At 42.4% G+C, this 23,238-nt stretch overlaps 1 protein-coding gene across 5 annotated transcripts in view; it reads right to left on the reverse strand.

Annotated features, from left to right (window-relative positions):
* Positions 1–596: 596 nt before the first annotated feature.
* ERG (ETS transcription factor ERG) overlaps positions 597–23,238 on the reverse strand; it is a 279,429-nt gene continuing 256,787 nt past the window's right edge. For 3 of the 5 annotated variants that reach the window (XM_063601407.1, XM_034947822.2, XM_003823922.5), the window contains 7 exons: positions 22,119–22,322; positions 21,171–21,251; positions 19,188–19,259; positions 11,015–11,083; positions 10,297–10,353; positions 9,633–9,680; positions 597–2,551 (listed from right to left, as the gene is read on the reverse strand). In XM_063601407.1, coding sequence (XP_063457477.1) covers positions 2,031–2,551; positions 9,633–9,680; positions 10,297–10,353; positions 11,015–11,083; positions 19,188–19,259; positions 21,171–21,251; positions 22,119–22,322 — 1,052 coding nt within the window. In that variant the 3' untranslated portion in view covers positions 597–2,030. The remainder of the gene's footprint in view (positions 2,552–9,632; positions 9,681–10,296; positions 10,354–11,014; positions 11,084–19,187; positions 19,260–21,170; positions 21,252–22,118; positions 22,323–23,238) is intronic. The other 2 variants (XM_063601408.1, XM_008977636.4) reach the window with 1 other exon arrangement.

The raw sequence follows: 23,238 nt of genomic DNA on the forward strand, positions 1-23,238 counted from the left end.
GCCCAGGGAAACTGACTCTAGATTATGGAAATAAACATTGTCTTCAAGGGATAGCCAGCAACGTCAGGCTCAGGGCTAGTGAATCCCAAGCCACAGTGCCCAGGTAACTCTGATGTAGCAGGACTAAAGCTGTCTACCTAGTGAGAGCTCCTGAAAGAGAAACCCCACAGCAAATCTAGATGTTATCCCTTGTTTCTGTAAAGTGAGAAATTGCAGCTATCCATGACGCTTTATTTGCCAGTAATAATACAGTTTGCCTTACGAGTGGTAGCTTGTTCACTGTTCAACAAATGTATTTTAATCATAGCAGGAATTAAGGGTGATTTGTGACCAGGTGCTGAACTAGAATTTCTCAATGACAACCCCAGCTTCATAGGCCTCTTTCCATTCCAGGCATAAATATGGAGGCTCCAATGTGCAACCTGGGGTCCTTCTGTTCCAAAGGGGGCTAGAAATAAAAGACAGGAGGGGAGGCAAGAAGGACCTGGAGAGGCTGACGCCATTTGGGTGCCAAACATCCTATTTCCTTGGCTCTCCCTTGCACAAGTTCCTGGACAAAGTAAAATTATAACACAAAATCCACAACATTCAGCACATGTTTTCATTAAGCAACTTTAGTCACTAAAAAAAGTGCAAATGCAGACTCCTGTATAAATCTGATTTGCCATGCTAGGCCAAGCTTATTTTATTACATACATTCTGCATTCTAAGAACTAATAACTTCATATTGTAAACATTAAGCATACAGAGTTAAAATTCAAGGCCACATTATATCGATTGTCTCTTTTGTCGTGTGTCTTTGGCTGGCCGAGATCAACTCGTAGTGTATAAATGCATAAGTTATATAATTATTATATAAAAAGGGGGAAAAACATTGACTTGTATACTTCATTCTGACAAACGCACAGCGTTCGCGACTCAAAGGAAAACTGGAGGCCGCCTACCCAAAATGCCTGCGAGATTTCTGATTGTGGCAGCCAAGAAGGCCATCTCTTACCTGACCCTGTGGAGAACAAAGCCCCCACATAATGATGAGGTCCCGAATGTTTCTCTTAAATATCAGACAATTCCAGTTAAAATTTTCATTTGACAAACAAAGAAAGAGATGCGCATTTTTGTTTCTGAATTCTACTATTTCCCCTTTCTCCATTACGCTGTGTCCTTTCTCCTAACACTGGGTTTGGTATAACACTGACTGTATGAACCCTCGAGTCTCCATAACTCATTGTACACAGTCCCCAAATGTCCTGAGTCCAGTCTTCATTGCTTGGGAAGTTTCTTTCCCAGCCCTGGTCTCCTCCTTCTCTGCCTCTTCCTCCTCCTTCTTCACCCCTCTGTCTACAATCACACGCTCACTCTATACACATCCTCAGTCCCACCTTTTAGTTCATAGTCCCGGTAATACTGTAAAGGAGTTGGAAACTTTGGGTCATCTTCACAGTTTGAGAAAGCTGACAGCTGTCCATCAAACGGAATGTATTTGATTTCAACCAAAACAGCACATGCCATGCAGTTGCATATCAACGTCTGTTGATGGGCCACAGTCTCTCTCATGTCTTTTCTCTTGTTTTTGATATGTTTCTATTTTTAAATACAGGTAGTTTTCCTTAAAATGGCATTATAAACGGTATGTTAGGTCAAAACTGTGTTGTTTCTATTGCTTTAGTTTCATCCCAGTTTGCATTAGTGGGATTCCAAACTCTACTCTAAAGTTTATACATTTCTTAAGACCACTTTCTTTGGCACTTTGTCCTTAAGACTTCATGCTTCTACATACACTGTCTTTTACAAGGTCAGTCCACAGATGATATGTCCATATTCGTGACATTTTTAGCATCCTCCTCATTTCTGTAGTAAGACTTCAGCAACTCCCTCCCAAGAGTCTTTGGATCTCTTCCCCGGCTTCCTTCCCCAGCCCCAGTAAAGCTTTTTTCATTCCTCTTGAGGCACTTTTGATTCATGTTCTCCGATACAGTTTGTGGCGATGGGCTGGTGAATGCACGCTGATGGGAAAAGCCTCCGTCAGGTCTTTAGTAGTAAGTGCCCAGATGAGAAGGCATATGGCTGGTGGGGAGCCTAGTGTTGGGGTATATACCCCCAGTTGGTGAATTCCAGTATGGGTTTGGGGCAGCAAAAAAACTGGAAGATGTCACGGGGAGGGCTGGAGGGTGGGGCGCCACAAAGTTCATCTTCTGTGGGTGGGCGTGATAGGAGCCCATGTACGGGAGGTCTGAGGGGTACTTGTACAGAGATGACTCCGGGGGGTGGGGCTGGAGGGCCTGGGCGATCCCGTGGAAGTCGAACTTGTAGGCGTAGCGCTTCCCATGGACCTTGGTCATGATGTTCTTGTCATAGTAGTAACGGAGGGCGCGGCTGAGCTTATCGTAGTTCATGTTGGGTTTGCTCTTCCGCTCTCCCCAGCGCCGGGCCACCTCGTCGGGATCCGTCATCTTGAACTCCCCGTTGGTGCCTTCCCAGGTGATGCAGCTGGAGTTGGAGCTGTCCGACAGGAGCTCCAGGAGGAACTGCCAAAGCTGGATCTGGCCACTGCCTAATGAGGTCAGGAGAGGAAGGAAAACTCCAGTGAGCACAGGTTCCAGGGGGAAGAGGCTCTCTGTGATGACGGACGGAGGTGCTACTGGTGTGCCGCCCACATTCCCTTCACCAGGCCTGTCCGTCCATCCCTCAGCTGCAGGGGTGCGGACTGCTCTCGTTCCATGGCCACCCACTTCTCCAGAGAACTGCCCTTGCCTGAACAGAGCCGCCGCCTCGCCCACCCCCAGGTATCCCACAGCTGGGTGGACTGAACAGGGTGCCACGGGCCGGCCCCCTTGCCTCAAGGAAAGACCAACTCCATGACGCTATTCAGGCTTCAGGGCTCCCGTGGGATTGGGCTGAAACAGCGTCCAGCTGCAAGGAGGCTTGGAGGAGGCCAGAAACTTCCTTAGCGCTGCCCCTGCAGCACTTCCCATTCTCTCTCTCCTGAGAACATGCCGTTAATCAGTCACCTGCACAAGCAGGCTTACCCCAAGCTCTGCATCAACGGAACCCGACCTAGGACGATGATCTAACAGATTCAAGACCTAGATGGAATGCAGCGAATTCATATGGGGCAAAGTTCAGGCTGGTTCCATCCATTTCTGACGTCCTTAAAAGAACAGCCAGATCAACCTGGTGTTTAGGGGATGAAAGAGCTATATATATATTTTTTCCTATTTTGTGAAGCACAAAGCACTGTTATGTGGATGGCAATAATGACTTAATGCCATTTATATTGGCTAGGTCAAGTAAGATAATAAAAGTTAGATTTAGGAAATGAACTTCTAAAAGTTTATGGAAAAAAATCGAGAATGGAAGTAAACACCATTATTTCTAACATAACATTTTGCTGGCGCTCAGAAAGCAATTCTGTGAAAACTTTTCCTAGAACAGAATTAACCCACTCAAAATGAGGAAGTTTAGGAAAAAAAAAAAAAAAAGCTGGCTCTTTTTCAAACCAGATCACCCAGTTCCAGTATTTGGGCAAGCGCATCATAACGGAAACCAGTGCCTTGCCTGTGCGCTGCAACGCCAATTGTGTTAAGCAGCATTTCCAGAAGAAAAACCCCAACAATGAGTGATTGCAAGTCCCCTTGGGAAGCTGAATGAGACTCTTCCTTTGTCAAAGAGATCACATTTAGCTGGGTGGACAAAGTCAGAATTTTCTTGATTTCATTGAAATCATACAGATACAGCTTTGTTTTATGAAATTCAAAGAAAAATCTAGGCACATCATTCTAGCTGCTATGTTACAATACTTGAAGATAGTTTATGGCTCCCTAGAAGACAGCAGCATGTAAATATTGACAGCAGTATCAGTACCAAGAGAAGCTAAGCTGTGCTGAACATATTTCAGAAGCTTAAGAACGGATGGGAGGTGGGTCTTTCCTCCCAAATTCCAGTTATAGCACTGCCTTAGACTTATTACCAAAAGATTACCTTTTATTATATTGTAAGTAATATCAATCGATGTGATAAAATGATTAAAGTAACTTTAACTGACATCTACTCAGGGAAGTAATATACTGTAAAAATCAATTTTACGTTCATTTTCTTCTAAATCCTCGCTAGCCTCCTGTACATATCACCCAACTTATAAACTCTGCTTTGCATGTTGGCTACATGGACATGGATATTTTTGTGAATTTATCCATACAATAGCACTGTGAGAAAGGTCAGCTTTTTCTGAATCTATGCTGGAAAGTGCTCATTTTCAGTCTAGCAACACATTTGAAATGTATTAACAGCTTGTAGCTCATTGCAGTGGAAGCCTTTGCTTTTTCAGAACCACATATACAAACTGTTCCCAATCAAGTTTTGTTGCCTCCAACATTTTATTAATATGCATTTAGAAAATACAAAGAATGGTATGAGAAAACCATATTGTCTTAGTATATATATTGTAACCAAAAAATTACAACTTGAAAAAATTCCATATATGACCTGGGAATAGGAAAAGGCATGGATTTTTGATTTAACAGTCTAACAGATGCTTCAATATAAACACATACGGTTGTTTGAAAATAAATATTCAGTGTCAACTTTCTCCCATAGAGAAAGCAACTCCACAGACCTGCCGAAATCACACTTGGAATCTACTCAAACCTTGGCATTGCCTCTTAGCAATTTGTCCCTCACCCATTTCTCTTATAAACGTGTGTAGGACAGAATCAGTGGGCAAAAGTGATCTCATGAATCTCCTATTTCTGAAGAGTTAGAAAGCTGGGGACCTAAATTTGTGGCAGCAAACTCTATGCCCAAAGGATGGATGAGCTAATTTCTCACTTGACTATTTTACCCAGTAGCCATAAAGACACAGGGCTCAGGACTGTGAGAATTTCAAGGGAGGGTCTATAGAAATAAGAGATCTGTAAGCAAAATTCATCAGCTTTCAAACCTTGAAAGAAACCTGGAAATGCAAAATCAATGAATGTTTAAGTAAATGGTAGAAAGAGTAACATCATGTCAAACTCATTAATTGTTAAATTAATATTTGTAACAAAATTCGCTGCATTTTGCAGTGTGTAGAACAAAATTTCTCACTGCAAGAATTCTCAAAAATGAACAATGGTTGTTAAAAAATTGTCAGTGGTAAAGGAATTATTCTCAGTCATAAAATTTTAAGAGCAATTTTTAAATTCTTATTTTACTTCCAAAACAATAACATTTAATGTGTGATGAGGTGCATTTTAGAATATAGAATAGAGATTTCCAAACAAGAATGCTTAGGGTTTAGGAAAGCCTAAAAGTGGCTTGGGTCACTCATGGGCCAAACCAGGATTTACAAAGAGAAGTTCTTGAAAGACAAGAGCTTTCATTGAGTAGCATCACCACCTCTACCTTAAGACTCACCTTTCTTGGGTAAACCCTTCAGATCTATTTTTTTTTTTTACTCTCTCTTAATAACATCCTTGCGATGTCAGTAAGGAGGAACTAATTTTTTCTTAGGGTAATTACCAAAATAAAACATATTTGGAGGTAAAAAACAGTGGCAAGCAGCATTGTCCACCTACAGAGAACCCTGTGGGTGAAAGGGAGCGGCTGTGGCTTTTAAGAAGACAGAGGCACTCCTTTAATTTTACAGAGGAAAGTAATCTCCTAATATTGTTAAAAGAAAGGGAGAGAAACAGGGTAGCAAAGGGGTACAGACTGAGCAAAAAAGGGGGAAAAAAAACTAAACGGTTTACAAACCACAGAGCAAAGCAGAGAGCTGCAGAGTGAGTCAGCAGCTGTGAGTCTGGTGGAAACAGCATCCTGGTGCAAAGCCCTGCAGCCGTCAGCTGATGAACAAGGGCAGTAAATACAGCCGTGAGGGGCCCCACCAGTACCATGGTGGCAGTGGTTTGGGGCCACTTTCTCTAGAAGCCAGGGGTGGTGCAGAAGATCCCGCGTGCATGGCCTGGACCCTCTGCAAGGCAGCAGGTGTGTCCAGCAGGTGTGTCCTGAATGGAAGTCTCTGCCCCGAGGCTCAGTGAGGCTCAGGCACCACTTACTGGAGGGGCAGGAAAGCATGGTGGTAGGGAGCACCAACTTTGGAGTTGCCACTGCTTCAGCTGAATCCTGCCTCTGCCCTTTGTGGGACGTTTGGCAACTCTCGCAGCTCTCTCTGCCTCAGTATCGTCATCTGTAAAGTGGGGGTGATGGTAATAGTACTATCTTGCAAGATCATGGTAAGGACGAACTCAGTACTTGAATGGTCTTGTCAGAATTTCTTTGGGCTGAAAATCAGAGTTTAAGGAAAGATAACACTCCTCTCCTATAGCCAGGAAATGCCTAAAGAAAGAGAAATACTGTTCAATTGGCCTATTGAACCATGAAGAAGCTTGAAACGGTGCTATTCTTGGGCTGACTGATATCCTCTGAAAGCTTACTGTGTGCCATGCACCATTCTAAACGCTTTACATGTATTGGTTTATTTAATCCCCACAGGAATCATGTGATTAGTCCATTGGAGAAGTGACGAAATTGGAGCTTAGAGAGGTAGACTGACTTATTTTGCTTAGCGTTGGCAAGGGTTGAAATCCAGACTCTAGGCTGCCATGCTTAATCACTGCACAAACTTGCTTTCAGGCCTGGTTTATGCACACCTCTGTAGCCTCCTCAGGTCCTTTCCATGTTGTCCCCTCCCTGGGGGACTCCCACTGGAAGACTGCACACTGCCACCTCCTAACAAATGGGAAAACATCCCTAGCCTGGTCTGTCGTTCTGCAAGAGGCAGGATGTATTTTCATGTGCACCATTGAAGAGTATCCAGTTAGCATCAAGGAAGGCTCTGAACATAACCCAACAAAGCTCTTTCATTAGAGGAACCATGTTAGATAGATTCTCAGCTGCTCTGATGGGATGTAAAGGAGCTGTGTTGCTTATAACCGATCCATGATATCAGAATGCAGGGACACACTGTTCTCAGCAGGAAAAGTGATGTCCAAAGTACACATCAAGTGAATATTTGGGATAGAGATGTTGGGATGCTGACATCATCCTGTGCATTCATACTATATGATGCAATCTTTCCACTTAAAATGATGAAAAGGAATTTGTATTGTATGAAGAGCAAAGACAGCAATTTTTAAGTGATGAAGGATTTATTTATCAGAGAATAGAAAAATAGAATCAAACAGGAAGAAGCATTGTCATTAATACAAAGATAAAAGACATTCTGGTTTCAGGGGAAAAGTTCACATGAGCACAACAGATACAAACCTAAAGATAGATGGAGAGAAAGTCAAATTCATCAGAAACTAAATGAAATAAATCTTTATCTTAAAGTCACTTGCCTGCAAATCAAAGATGGGATGTTGCCATTTTCTCCAGGCCCATTAAGAACAGTCCTAATGGTATGAAGCACAGTCCTGCTTCCCCAGGCCTGTGATGAGTTTCCGGTCTCCTTGCTCTGAGCTCAGGTCCCTCTATCTACAAAGGGCATCCCCGGGCTGCTGGGCCCAGGGCATATGCAGTGTTCCCTTGTGAAAGCTGGCACTTTGCTTAGAAGCAAGTGACTCAGGCCCTATTCTACAAACAAGCCAAGCAGTACCTTTGGGCTGTGACAACGTGGTCATGGACATATATGTTTCATTTGGCCAATGTGTGAGTGCAAAGGCCAGTTTGGTCTTCTTTGGTGCAGCTTGACTCTTTCCTCCTCTTCCTTCCTGACCTCAGATTCATCGCCTGCACCTAAGCAGTTATGACCCTGAAAGGAAATCCTTGCTTTCTATTCTCACAGTCCGCATTTTGTAAGACCTCCTCTTCCCTTCATACTTAGTCAGTGGCAGAGTAGGGCAAGAAAACAAAAGTAGACTTTGCAGACAGAGTCAGGTTTCAAATCTGACCTCCCTTATCATTGGCTGTGTGACACAGGAAAAGTTACTTAACTTCTCTGGACTTCTAATTCCTTTTCTGTAGGATGGAGATAGTAACCTCCCAGGGCTGTTATGAGACACAGAAGGGACCACAGACATTCTATGGGGGGCGTTCTGCGGGGTGGGAGCTGTTTGATTGTTATTTCACATGATTGTATTAACATTCCCAGAGTGTTTCAGCTTCCGTCATTTTCTTTTTTCTAATCTATCCTGAACATTGCTGCCAGATCAGTCTTCCTGAAGCATGACTGATAATAATCATCTCAAAACATAGTCATTATTTTTATTTGAATGGTTATATGGCAGAGTTGCAAATGAAAAGCTGAGCAGAAGGCTGAGAAGAGACCACAGCCTCAGGAGCCTGGGCTACTAGATGAAAGCCAGCATGAGCAAAAAGGGCCTGTGGCTCCGTGTTTGGGACAATGTTATAACTACCTGTGTCCATCTCTCCACGGACCAAAAGCTCCCTGAGCTAAAGGACTATATCTCATTATCCTTGGCATTCATGTATGCAACAAATAATTATTGAGCACCTAGTCTAGGCCGCAGGCTAACTAGTTTTCTTTAGATTTTCAGCTGTGTAAAAACAAAATTCATTGAATTCATTAACATTAACCAAAATTTAACTTCAAAAATACAGATGTTCAATAATGATAACATTTCGTGTTTTCAATGTGTAGATTCTCTTGCAGGGATCTACACTGATTAAATCTGAATTATTCCATTTCGAACCTTATTTTGGCCTCAACGTTTAGGAAATATACATTCCATCTTGTGCTTGCAATATGCCTGTAATGTAACATCTTGGCATTTGAATTTGCAGTTGGGAATATGCAGCATAGGCTATGAATTTCTGAAGCTGGTGCCAGCACAGCTGGTTCTGATCTGAATACAAACAAATAAAACTATGTGGTTGGCACTGAAACACTAGGACAGGTGACAAACCTTGGCAATGCACTGGTTACAAATGGGCTAATTAATAATCTGCACTTTCTTCTAGCATCGAAGTTCAGAAACAGACCATCGAAGATGAGCCTGAATTTGAAGTCTTGTGGTTGTATCAAGGCTCTCTTTTAAAAAATACTAGTTATTTTATCTGCTTGTATAATGGGTTGAATTGTGTTCCCTCAATTCCCTATGTTGAAATCTTAACCCGCAGTATCTAAGAATGTGACCTTTTTTGGAGATAAGATCCTAAATGAGGTAATCAAGTTATAGTAAGGTTATGGGGTAGGTGTTCCAACCTGACCAATGTCCTTATGCAAAAGAGGCATTTGGACACAGAGACTGACACACACAGAGAGATGATGATGAGAAGAGACACGAGGAGATGATGGCTATCTGTAAGCCAGGGAGAGCCCCCAGGACAGATCCCTCCCTCACAGCCCTGAGAAGGAACGAAACCTGCCACCATGACACTCTGATTTCAGACTTCCAGCCTCCAGAACTGCGAGACAATAAACTGTTGTTGTTTAAGCCACCTAATCCGTGGTACTTTGTTACAGCAGCCCTAGAAAACTATTACAGCTTGAATTAGGTTATAATGTTCTTTGTTGAAGCTGAAATCTTAATTTATAACCCAACCCATCTTTCCATTAAGGCAAATAATTCAGTGAGACCTAAAACTAAAATCTGTTCAGTCGAAGGAATTTCTCACCAATACCAATTTACTTTTCAAAATAACCACTGCCAAAAAGTAATTTTGTAAGAAGAAAATCATCAGCAGTTTCTCACCTGGATTTGCAAGGCGGCTACTTGTTGGTCCAAGAATCTGATAAGGATCTACAGCAAAAAGAAACAAAGTCAAATCCTAGACATAGTTGTAACATAGTATGATGTGACTTCAGACATAACGCCTGACTCAATTGTTTTTTCAGATTTCAGAGCCGAAAATGTCCCCCAACTCCAAATCAACTGCCTCCACCTCCTCTATGAGAGAAGATGTCACACGGCATCTCAGATGTCTTGCTAGGGGACTCCTAATTGGTGGCAGGGCTTGGATTCAACCCCAGGATCCTGACATATAGCTCAAGGCTCACACCAACCAATGATATAAAGAGGGCAAACATGTGCCAAGCCCCATCAATCCAGGGCCATGCAGGCTGTGTTGTTTAGGCATGGAAAGTAAAATCTAAAAAATTAATGGATCACAAAGAAGCAGCCTGTGTGCAAGTAGAATTTTTTTCCCTATTTATTGCATAGTTGGGGACGTGTTTTAGCACCATCTCAAGTCACCTCGCATGAGTAGGCTGATGACTTGGGCCCTATCTTATGTATGGAGCCGTCGAAAAGAGGCAAAAAATCATGTTAATTTCCATTAAAAAGTGAAGCATTTTAGAAATGTGCTGCTGAGCCTGAATCTTCTCTTATGGTTATCCAGATGGCCCCTGAAACATACCTAACTGAGGACGCTGGTCTTCAGTTTTGGGCACTGTGGAAGGAGATGGTTGAGCAGCTGAAAATCCAGAAATACAAAAGGCAATTAGCTATAACAGATTTGGTCACTAGTCTTTGATGTTGTTGCATAATCATTCTATCAGTTAATTTAGTTATTAACATAATAGTCTAACTCAGAAGCATCTTACGGTAAGGAAAAATTTTCCTTTCTGATGAAATCAAATGTAAACACTGTAACAAAAAAAGAGGACATTTCCAATTATTTAAAAAATGGATACCTTCCACTTTTTCCAAAAGTTAAAAAAAAAAAAGAATTTGGAATGGCTTACCAAACAGATTACAATAAATCATAGTCTAAGATAAATACATAAAGGGAAACCAACAGTCAAATAAAGTAAAGCCAGGGATACTTTTAAGCATGGCCAAGATTCAGGAAATCACCGATTATTTAATGTGTACTCAAACATCCCATGAAACATGCATTTGTGAAGGTTGACATACACTACATCATTCCTTTATTTTTGTTATGAAAGTCCTGATGACCCAAATGGAGAAAGAATCACTGCAGTTAAAGATCAATTGTACTCTTGTCGTCAATGGAACAAACCCATCACATGTTGCAAAATCACAGATTAACCACAGAAATTATTATATACTCCATCAACAGTCATCCACTGCCTGTGACATGAAACTCAGGGTCATGGGAGCCAACACTGTACCTTTCGACTGGGGCGTGGGGTGGCCGTGACCGGTCCAGGCTGATCTCCTGGGGGGCTCATATGGTAAATCTGTAAAGACAAATAAATTGACTAAAAGATCAATCATGTAATTTTTATAAGAGATGTTTTGGTTTTTTATTTGATTTTGTATTTATTAGAATAAACTTTGTGCAAAAAATCTGGTAATCCAAAGAAATATCCCACTAGATTTGAGTTTTATTTACAAATTAAAATTTCATATATTATAGTGGTCTAAAATTCTCACCCGTTTGTCTGAAAACTTCCATTGACAGATTCTCCCAGAGCTTTCCAACTCTTCTAATTTCCTACAACCATAAGTCAAGACCCCAATAAAAGTTTCTTACAATCTAGTTCATCCTGCTTCCACTGGGACTGATCTACATCTGTCTCTTTATTATCTTCATGACTCACCCAAAACAGAGTCTACAACTTGGATGAAGCAGCCCATTTTTGTTTGAGGTCTGCCCCTAAATCAATCAAATGACATTCAGCTTCTTTTTCTTCTTGCATCTCCTGGGAAGTGATCGCTGCCTTATCTTTTTATTTGCCAGCTGCCTCTCTTAGCCAACTCTCATTTTCCCTTTATAATCTCATCAATTTATATTTAATCAGTCTTATCTGATCTAGTGATTTTCATAGGCAAATGTCTCCCATTTCTAATGTTCTAAATAAATTTAGAATTTCTCTAAAATGACCTGCATGAAATGAATTACAGGACTGAAATAGTATTGCTCCCACAGCACATTAATGATGACCTTCTGAGCTTAAGTATATGCCAAACATTTCTTTGTATTTATAAAGTAGTATCACTTGTCCTATAAACCTTCATTTACTTTTCATATGCAAATTTAATAACTATACTTCTGCATCCTCAGTGTGAGTTCTATTAATGATTATCAAAGCTCTATGTCATTTCAAGTTTGTTTCAAAAATATATTACAGAAACCTTATTATAATACTCTTGCTAAGAGTGCATAGCTAAGGCTATTTCTACATGCAATCTTATTACATAACTGTTTCAAAATTATGTCTTCTTGGATTGCTTGGTCTTAGTTCAATGTCATGTGTCATTCTGGGCCAAGTGAAGGCCATGGCCAAATATCTCAGCAGGTACTTTGCTGCCAGACACCAGGAGATGTGTACAAAATTTCACTTGGAGGGTAGGACAATGCAATTGTTTTTAAGCTTCTCTTTAAACAAATATTTTAATTTTGTTTAAAACCAGAATTTGATGGGTCAATCTTCAAAGAGCTTGACTGTGTTGCAGAAGATGTGTCTCTTCCTATTTTCATATCCCAAAGAGAATAGAAATGATGCGCAACGTGAAAGTCAGCACAGAATCTCCTTAATGTATTTGGTCTGTTTGGCTGCAAGCTTCTTTGCTACTAGTGTGGTCTATGAAATCCTACCCTTCAGAGCTTTGGAGAATTAGATAATTTTTCTTTTTAAACTGCTGTTACTCCTCTCTCTCAGCTGGCATTTTTGCATTTTTGGACGTAAATCTTTTCCCACCCAGCTCCTCAGATTTTCACATTTCTTGTGTTGGGGTTACACATAGGAATTATATCTGCAGCCCCTAACAATTTACAACTGAACTTCAACTTAAGTCTCTGGGAACACTCTGCACGTGGGTTCTCAGTCAGTTGCATTTTGTCTAAAATAAACTGGACAGCCAGAGTTTCAATTTGCAAATTGTCTCAGAAAGAAAAATCTACTCACAAGGCAATCCTAGCCACATCTAACCTAATTTAGGAGCAGAAAAACACATTAACTAAGGCCTTCTATTTACCAAATGAAAAAAAGCAAGATAATACAGAAATATAGAAATATGTTCTAGATCTGTTTCTCAAAGGGTGGTCTGTGGACCAGCAACATCAACAATACCTGGGAGCTTGCTAGAAATGCAGAATCTTATCCCAGACCTACTGCATCAAAATCAGCATTTTGTTTATTTTATTTTATTTTTTTGGAGGTGGAGTCTCGCTCTGTCCCCCAGGCTGGAGTGCAGTGGCGAGATCTCGGCTCACTGCAAGCTCCACCTCCCAGGTTCACACCATTCTCCTGCCTCAGCCTCCCGAGTAGCTGGGACTACAGGTGCCTGCCACCATGCCTGGCTAATTTTTTGTATTTTTAGTAGAGACGGGGTCTCACGCTGTTAGCCAGGATGGTCTCGATCTCCTGACCCCGTGATCCACCTGCCTCAGCCTCCTAAAGTGCTGGGATTACAGGCGTGAGCCACCGCGCCCGGCCTCAGAATCAGCATTTTAACAAGATCCTGGGTGACTCTGGTGCACACTGAAGTCTGAGAAAGCCTGCTCTAGACCATTGCTCTTTTCAGGAACTCTGTTCCTGCAGATGATTTCAGAAATGCTATCTAGAGTGTGCAAAGACAAACTAAAAAATGGTTGAAAGAGTTCTAGATGGATTGCTTTTACCCATGGCATAAGTATGCTAATGGAATGAATAGACAACATCAGTAGGTTAGTCAGATACTACCTTAAACAGAAAATTATTGCTCATGAAATGTGACTGGGAAAAAAAATAAATGCCGAACTACTATTCCCAAAATATTTTGAAACTCTTTATTCACAAAATCCTTCTTATGGTGTATAACCATATCCCATCCTCCCTCGAAAATAAGTCGAAACTTAACACCAAACAGAGTCTACTTTTCAGCCAAGTATTTGAGACAGTTATATGAACAATGATTCACATGTTCATAAACTTATTGCCGTGGAAGATAAGTGGGCTTTTGTTTTCTTCCATGACATTCTGGTCCAATGCTTCCTTATCGGCTACCGATCACATGCTGTGGGCACTAAGTATCCCCTGTGGGATATGACATTGGGAAACATTCAACTCAGGCTCACTGAGATGGGGGACAGCCAGGGGTGACTTCTTTGGCAGCTACACCATCTCAAAACCTTCGTAGTTCTGCTCTTGACTGCTTGAAAAATCACTCCTCCATGTATCTTTGCTATGTGTCCTTTATTGATAATAGAGCATTGGACTTCCAATAAGAATACATTTTACATTTAATTTTTGCTGATCATTTCAACACCCTCTCCATTTCTCTTTAACTTTGATCTTCAAGGCAATGAACTCATATGCTTAGCAGAAGTGCCCATGTAAGGGAAGGCTGCTTTCTGGCACTGGTTCTGTTGTTTTATCTATAAGAGACTGTGTTTAAAAACTGAGCTTTATAGAAGTCATTGCATAGGCAGCTGGGGTGAACACAGATGTACATTACATCACAACAGCATAAAAAACAGCATGAAGCTACAAATAGGGACTCGGCTAGTGCTGACCACTACACACCAGCAACTGTGTTGATTTCCTGGGAGCTGGGATCAGCTTCTCATTCTGAATGAGACTCCTCCTCCACCACACCCTTTTGAAGACATCAATAAATTAATACAACATTCTGGCTACCCTTTCCTGGAGGGCTAAGTTCAGCCAAGTTTTACATTCTCCCTTCATCAAACTCACTGAGGAGGAACCCTCTAGCTCTTGCCCCACACCCCCCACACTGTCACCCCGCTGCCTACCCGCTTTATTTTTTAAAGGGCAAGAATGTGGATCATGGAAGAGCTCATCCTCATTCTGCAGGATCCACACCATATCTGCAAAGCAACTCTGGAGGTTCCCTGGCTGGGCTGGATGGGAACAGATGAGATTTGCCTGCTCTTGAAATTAGATGCTAATGGGGAACACAAATTAGGAAGAGCAAGAGCTGCTGCTAAGAACCAATCTAGAAGTGTCTGTGAAATGAAAAAAAAAGTTTGAGTCAACCTTAACATAATTAAGTTGCTCTCTACTTTCCTCCAGATCTTCTTAAAATTCTACATCAAAGGCATGGAGTTTTGGAAACATTTTGCATTCCCTTCTTGCCTAGGTTTGCAGATCCCTGTGGTTATATAAGAACTAAGGGGAAGCAAAGAATGCAGCTTTAGCCATTTGCTAAGATACAGGCTTTACATAACACCTAACTGAGAGATGCTATGCAGTAGTTGTATTGTCTCACTATGCCTAGCTGTGCTGAAAAGCACTAGGCTGTGAGCTCCAATGGAGGAATAATTTAAGATTCCAAGAAACCCCTGAAGAGCAGCAGCTTCAAAGTAGAAGCAAAGGCTGCATTTGCAGGCTTAACTCTCTAATCTCTTTTGATAACACCCCAGAGGCATATCATAATATATGGGTTGTCATGGGGATGGAAGAGGAAAGGATGGGGTTGCAGAACATCATCCTTGGGATAGAACTGAGCTTTTGCATGACCTGCTTCTAAGAGGACAGGCAGGGTGGCGCACTGTGTAGTTAATAGGGGCTTGCAAGATTCTGTGGATCTGTTTTTGCCACTTTTTCCCCTGAGACCTCAAAGGGCTATGGCTCCAAAAGAAGTGGATTCAGCAAAAAAGAAGAGTGTTTGTAGAGGAGGTATAGAAAGGGATTCTGGTCGTAGTAACTGCAACAACGTGAGAAACACGTGAAACATCATAAAGTATAATAAAATACATATATATTGAAAAAATCATAAAACCACAGAATGTAAAATGATATGCCTATGGGTTGATACTTAATGAGAGTAGAGAAGACTGTCTCAATGCTAATTCAACAAAGGGGTTGTGAAAGAAGGTAAATCTTGAATCAGGAAAATGTGGGAAAATACTAGGTACAGGCATGCAAGGAAAAGGGATGAGGTTTGGACAAATGGCACGTGGTGGTGGTGGCAGGGCATGTTCACATGTGGTCCCCTGTGAGGTCAGTGAACAGCCTTGGCCAATTGTGCAGGGAGACTGAACTGACACAGCAGCGGCGAGACTGACCTGACAGGGAAGCAGTCAGGGGGCTCTGGAATAAATGATCCACTTGGGAAGGTGGGCCATGAACAGAAGAAAAGGTAGATTGGGGGCTGGGCATGGAGGTTCACACCTGTAATCCCAGCACTTTGGGAGGCAGAGGTGGGTGGATCACGAGGTCAAGAGATCAAGACCATCCTGACCAATATGGTGAAACCCCATCTCTACTAAAAATACAAAAATTAGCTGGGCGTGATGGCATGCGCCTGTAGCCCCAGCTACTCAGGAGGCTGAGGCAGAAGAATCACTTGAACTCGGGAGGCAGAGGTTGTGGTGAGCCGAGATTGCACCACTGCACTTCAGCCTGGCAACAGAGTGAGACTCCATCTCGAAAAAAAAAAAAAAAAAAAGAAGAGAAGAGAAGAGAAAAGAAAAGGTAGGTTGGGGCAGTAACCCAGGGATGGGTGACTCACAGTGGGAAGGGAAGGAGGGAAGGGTGGTGAGGAAGTGCTGGGAAGGTGGATGCAGCAGGACAACACACATGTGTAGGAGTCTCTGCAGAAAGGGTGTGGAATGCTGTCTAATTTAACCAGTAAACCCTGAACACCACTGTCTCCTCTATCAGGGACTCTATAATGAAACGGCCACCATGCAGAGAAGAGACAGATTCTGGTCTAAGTAGAGTTGTTACCTAGCAGCCTGGCTTGCCTCATGGTCAGCACAATAACGCTGACCAGAGTTCGGTTCCCTCGGATGTGGGATTAGACAAAGGGTATGGAAATGAAGATCATGGCACAGCAAACCAAGAGTGGAGGAGACAGGGATTTGGGTCTGTATCCTCAAGGACCTTCAAAGAAACAGTCAACAATCACCTTTCTGAAAGTAGTCAGGTACCCACTGACCACAGGGATATCGTCAGATTCCCAGTGACCTCCCTCTGGGACTCGTGCAGCTCTGAAAGTTAGTGATGCAAAAGCTCTTCCCCCTCAGCCATCACGACGTTCATTCTCCAGTTGCAGGTTCACAGCTTTTATCTCCACAGGAGCAGTCCTTTAAGGTTGATCGCTTAGCAATGGATGACCCGAGGTGTATAACTAGTTCTTATCTCCAAGTTCAAGTCCCTGAATAGGGCCTACAGTAAATAGTCCTCTGGCTTGTTCAGTCTGCTTTAAATTCTTTACAGGTCAGATACCAACATTTGTATTGGTTCTCATAATCACAGTAGCAGTGGTCAAAACAGGTTATTTCAGGTACAAACTGAGTCGCGAAAACATACTTGACTAGTAATGGAGCTGTGGAAGTGTGCTCTCTCCCAGGTCACGCTCAAATCATGGGCCCATGGAAAAGCACCATCAGAGCGGCATGGGAGGTGTCTGAGTTTGCCACCCTTGCCTTCCCTGGGTTGGGCAGAGAGGGAGTCCCAACCAACATCCTCACAGTCACCCTCTTCTCCATCCACCTGGATGGGCCATACCTTCCAAATCCACCATATCCTAAAATGTGAAAACAAAGCAGCTCCAGGACCCACTGTCTTAACCAGGTAGCATCAGTCAGCTGGCTTGTCTGACAGAGAGATTGTGCCAATGAATTTGGCCAGTGTTGTGATCTTTTAACACAGTTTATAACACTAGCTCACAACCCCTGGATTTGCAACTCAGTCAGAGGCACCTATGAGATGTCTTAACATAAACAAACAAATACAAAATTAAAAAGTAAAAAATTTTTTAAAACCCCAGCCAAATGTTTTGGAAATAGTTTTTATTTTTTTAGTATATATGGAAATATTTTTTAAATGCTCACAGAATTACAAAATCTCTAAAGCTTGAGTCAAACATGAAGTTCTATTTTCCACTCGCAATACACGTGGTGGATGTCTTTAGGACCAGTCTTGCAGACTCTAGGCACTGGGTCTTGCCCGTGTTTCAATGGCCTGTGAAATCTTTTACATGACAGAGATGACTTACTACCTCTTAGTACCCCTTAGCTAAGCCTTTCCATCATGCTTCCCAGGAGCAAGACAGTAAACTTTTTCTCTGACGTTAGAGAAGAGAAAATTGCCAGCCTGAAGTCACTAGGCAGTAACCAGGGCAGTGTCAGTATTTGAACAGCCTGAGAAGCTTCCTCATTCATTCTCTTTAGCTCCCTGGGCCCCCAGTCTTTCTCATTAGAAAGAAAGAGTAGTTGCCAAGCCTAGATCTTGAACCAGTTCGAACTGAGACTTGTGTATTCCGGATATGTGATAGAGTTTAACATGAATTCTGGAAGCATGTATGAATATGGAGAAACCATCCCACCACCCTGAACACGATGTCATCAGCTGTGAGGCTGGTACAATGATACCTAGCTTATCGGGCTGATGTAAGTCCCAGGGAGAGGACAAATGCTAAAGGCCAGCTATACCCTTCTGGGAAATGCCCTCTCTCCCTGCTCATTATTCGTCTGGCAAACATCTAATTCCCCTTTGCCATGTGGCCATTCCTCTGGAAAGCATCTTTATGCCTTTCATGGGGGATTGAGTTCCTCCCCACCCCTGCTCCTACGCCCTGTATTGCTAGAAGTGGTTCCTCTACCATAAAATCTATCACATTAGGGAAAACATTTATGTGTACATATGTGTCTCTCTGGCTCTAGGTCACTCTACTGAAACATCTAGAACCGGAGGCAAAACATTTCGGTTTGTTCACCATCATACCATCCGTGACTGGCACAGAGGAGGCACTCAGCAAATGAACAAACCAAGCTGAATGAAGAAGTAAACTTTCTGAAGACAGGAAGCTTACTGAAGCCTGGTTCATCTATATATTCCCAGAGTCTAACACCACGCTTAGCACTAATGGGCACTTGATAGATGTTTATTTTTGCATGAATGGCATGTAAATTAATTATCTAATTAAATCATTTGGAGGACAGGCAGTAAGATTCAGATGTAAATACTACTGGTTGCATGCTTCTGCTCTGCAAGACTGGCTTCTTGTGACATACTGATAATCGGTCACTGTGAATCTGGGGAGTGTCCTTGTTTTGTGCTCTTCCCCCGAGGAGGGACAGATCCTTCTGTTAGTTCAAAAGTCGGCCTATTCCTAACTGCCAGGCATCCAGGATGCCTTCTTTGCCCATCTGTCTTTCTGAAAAGCTAGTTAAAGGGCTAATCTGCTCTTAATTCCTTCAGTTGGTCTTTGAATGAAATGGTTTGAGTGGATTTAGTCTCCAAATCAACAGAGGCAGAATAAGACTGTCTGGGACTGGCTTCAGCTCCGGGATCAGCTCTCTTTGTATCACGTGATTTAGGGCACGGATCTCAGCAGGACATCTGGGATGTCTCTCAATGAAGAGATCACACAGGGGTGTTTTCGTACCTGGCCTAGTTGTAATTCTTTGCGTAGCTTCAGGATATACTGAAGTATTTGGGAAAATAAAAGCTGCACCCCCTGCAGACAAAAGGAAAGACAAACATGTGAAGGTCTTTTGTTGTGGTTGTCGATCTCAACATCAGCGCCAAATCTACTTTTCCCTATGACAACAAAGGGAAGAGACCTCCTCAAACCTGCCTTAACAGAGCTCTGGAGGAACAGACAGGTGCACCTGTCAGATTCTCAAGATGGAAGTGAAACTTGGAGCCTTGGTGTACTCCTGTGCCCTGTTTGCTATAAAGCGTTTTGTGTTTTGATTTTATAGCTTCTTGATGAAGCCCTATCTGTGTCCCCCTCAATCCCACTTCCCACTGGGCAATCTCGTTTTATTAAAAAATTATATGGTACATGTTTTATTTTTCAACTTGTATAAAAACCCATAATATATTTTACAGAGCTTTTGGAAAGTAGTATCAAGCAATTATAAGTATTTAGCCTAAGAGTATATGGATTTTATTAATAATTAATCCACATCTCTATTCAAATGCATTTTCCCTTTCTCTCTTTTGACCAAAACTCATGCTGTTAGCTGAGAAAATTCCCTTTTCATAGTTCAGTCCATTTGGAATTTGTTGTCTTGTTCATTGGTTTCTTCCGTGTTTAACAATAGCAAAATTTAATATATTTGGAGCTTTTTTGAAACTTTCACTCAATGGTTAAAGAACTCATAAATAAATGTGAAATTATCAGAAAATGTGCATAGCTCAAAGGTGTTTCCTAAGAAGGGGAAGTAACTTCCTCTAAGTTATCTGTTATTTCTGGCCACAAGGTCACTAATAGGCTGATGTGTGCAACCAAAATTATTGAAAAAGTGTACTACCAACTCAAAGTAGGTTTTTTAAAACTTCAGATTAAAAAGACAATGTGTTGAATATAGAAGACCATGATAAATGAGCGATTTCATTGTAATACTCAAACCGGGACTCACTCACATTTTATATTTTAAAATAAAATGGTAAATATTGGGAAAATTGCGTATTTCTATGTGAGGGCTGATCGTGAGTTAACTGGCTGACTTACAAGGCTTTCTCGCACTTCCTGTCTCCCTCCCTAGCCCGAGTGATTGTGGAGGGTCCCTGCAGCTAACAGAGTGGGGTGAGCAGCCGGTGGCCATGCTTCCGGAACTCTCTCCATCAGGAAGGAGCAGATGGATGTGAACCAGGAACACATTCATCCACAGAAAACCCAGCCTCTGCTGTGAGCGGGGGGCGAGGGAGGAAGGTTAGCCAGGATGAGGCATGGTGTTAAACCCTACTTAGGCTCAGGCAAAATAAATACATAAATAAGTCAAATGTAGAGTCAATGGTTAGAGATAGAAAACAGGCATTTGGTTAGTGACTAATTTCATATTCTCCAAAATTATAGCAGAGGTTCCCTCTGAACAAAAGCTCTCAAAATGTTACAGAAATTCCCTCCTGCCTTTTGCAAACATACAAAGTCTGTAGGAAAACAAATCAAATAGCCTAAAAGTTTATTGGAAATGAAAAAGAAAATTCCAACTTATCCTAGCAAATATTTCTTTAAGAATAAAAATGGAAAAAATTGAAGGAGGTTGCTAAGGGCCCTTTTATATCGAACATGCTTTTAGTGTCTACAGAGTCAGCACAGCGAATATATTGGGACTAACAGAAGAAGATTGTAATCCAGCAAATGTGAGCTAAGTTATGGCTAAAGGCAAATTCTGCACGTCTCCTGGTTAAAAAGGAACCCTTTGATAATCAAAGTGGGGTGCTTGGGAAGCGCTCAGAAAACCAAAGGGCTTCACCTTCCTTTAGGCTGTGGTACATTCCTAAGTATCAGAAAGTATTCTGAATCATCTACCTGCGTTCTGTCTTCCTGGCACGCGCTGACTGGTTTCCCATGAAAGCATGCAACCTGTACATAAGACCCTATGCTCTTGCTGGGAGGCAGGGGCGGGGCCAGCATTACCTGTGTTTCTAGCATGCATTAACCGTGGAGAGTTTTGTAAGGCTTTATCAACATCATCTGAAGTCAAATGTGGAAGAGGAGCTACAAAACAAAACAAAAAGCGACATCAAAATGAAAAAAAAAAAAGAGAGAGAGAGAAAGAGAATTACCTTTCTTACAAAAAAAAAAGAAAAAGAAAAAGAAAGAAAGAAAGAAAACCATCCCCCCACTCCCACACTAACATCATGGGCAGCTTATAACTATTTCCAGCAACCTGCTACTTGTTAGCATGTTAAAACCTACATGGGGGCCCGTCTTTAATTCAGGGAAGAAGTGGTTGGGATGCCAGGCAAAGCAATGGAGGAGAATTTATCCACCTCACTGTCTGTCACACTACTTCCTTCTCACCATGCTGGATGTTGTAGAAATTAAAGCATGCAGCAAACATTCTGGATTCATGCCAACATGCCATCCCTTTCTGTCAGGTTAAGCCGAATCACATGATACAAAGTGAAAACTTCCCTTGTTCTGTGCTCAGGTTAGAATATAAAGTGGGGCTTCATGTAGCTTTAGGGAGAATAATCCCCCTAATTCCTACGAAAGAGAAGCCTTAATGATTCTATTTCGATTTGGGGTATCATGGAGACTTAACTAATGTGTGACCAGTTAATGCTTCCTTTCCCCTTTGACATTCCATCTTCTTGGTCGCAGGACCCTGGAGGAGGCAGCTGAGTGTTGAAGTGAATTTTGGCTTCTCCTGAGAGCGCTGACTACTTCTCATCAGGTGATGTGGCCAGGGTGTTGCTCCCCTAAGTCATCACATACCAAGCATGTGGCTCCCTCGGATCCCCAGTGGGAACTGGGCGAGGGCAGGAGGATGCTGTCGACACACCTGTTTGAACCCTCTGAAGCTCAGGTCATAAGAACCATAGCCACCGCCATCTATCTTTGGAGGAAGGGGGAGCTTACTCTCTCTGAGGTAGTGGAGATGTGAGAGAAGGATGTCGGCGTTGTAGCTGGGGGTGAGCCTCTGGAAGTCGTCCTTGGTCATCTTGCACAGTTCCTTCCCATCGATGTTCTGGAATAACAAGATGTTGACGTCTGGAAGGCCATATTCTTTCACCGCCCACTCCAGCCACTGCCGCACATGGTCTGTACTCCATAGCGTAGGATCTGAAAGGGGTGGGAACATATTCAGTCAATTCCTGAAGCCAGGGATCTTCATCTTGGGGTAGATCACCATCCACGTGGGATTTCTGACCAGCTGCCTTCCACAAGCACAGCCTCCAGCCAGCCTCCCTGGCTACCCAGGAGAACATTTTGGGGGAAAGACAAAAGCTGCCTCACATCCATAGATCATTGTCTTTAAAGTGAATAGTTCTGGAATCTTGGGATTATTCACATCACATGCCCTCGTTTTTGCTCAGTCTAAAGTTTCCTGTAGGCATAAGATTTTAAAAATTCTTTTTTCTCATTTATGTTCAATTTTATTTATTCATTTTAAAATGAGTAAGAATAAGAGGAAACTTCCTTTCCTTAGAAAACTACTGGTATATTTATATATATTTATATGGAAATAAGAGTAAGCCACACATATCAGGAAGGTGCTAATTACAGATCACAACAACAACAAAAATAATAATAACAGTATTTATGCAAAATACTGAAAAATACTGACCACAGAATCGGAAATGAAATATAGATACACCAAGACTCTAGCTCCTCCTATGAGCCAGCGTTCCTCATAGAGAGCTCTCAGTTCCAGACTTTTCCTGCAGGGTGTTTGGTTTTGCAATTAACCAGCACCTGCAGGAGTGGGGTTGGTGAGTGGTTTTTGCATTCCACAGCTGGCCATGGCGAGCACAAACACCCCACAGGATGCAGGCCACGTCGTCACACTCCACTGCTACCTATGGGACAGGGAGAGCAGGGCCCTGGGGAGAAGGAGCAGGTGATCTCCAACAGAAACGCCAGCCGGGATGTCCTGTGGTAAACACCCTCAGTGGTAGGGTCGTCAGAGTGTGGTAAATGGGGCGGCTGCTCCCTTGGGCCCCGAGCCCTGAGAGACACATGGGCAGGGAGTTGGAGC

The sequence above is a fragment of the Pan paniscus genome, chromosome 22 (genome assembly GCF_029289425.2).
Source record: "Pan paniscus chromosome 22, NHGRI_mPanPan1-v2.0_pri, whole genome shotgun sequence".
Taxonomy (NCBI): Eukaryota; Metazoa; Chordata; class Mammalia; order Primates; family Hominidae; genus Pan; species Pan paniscus.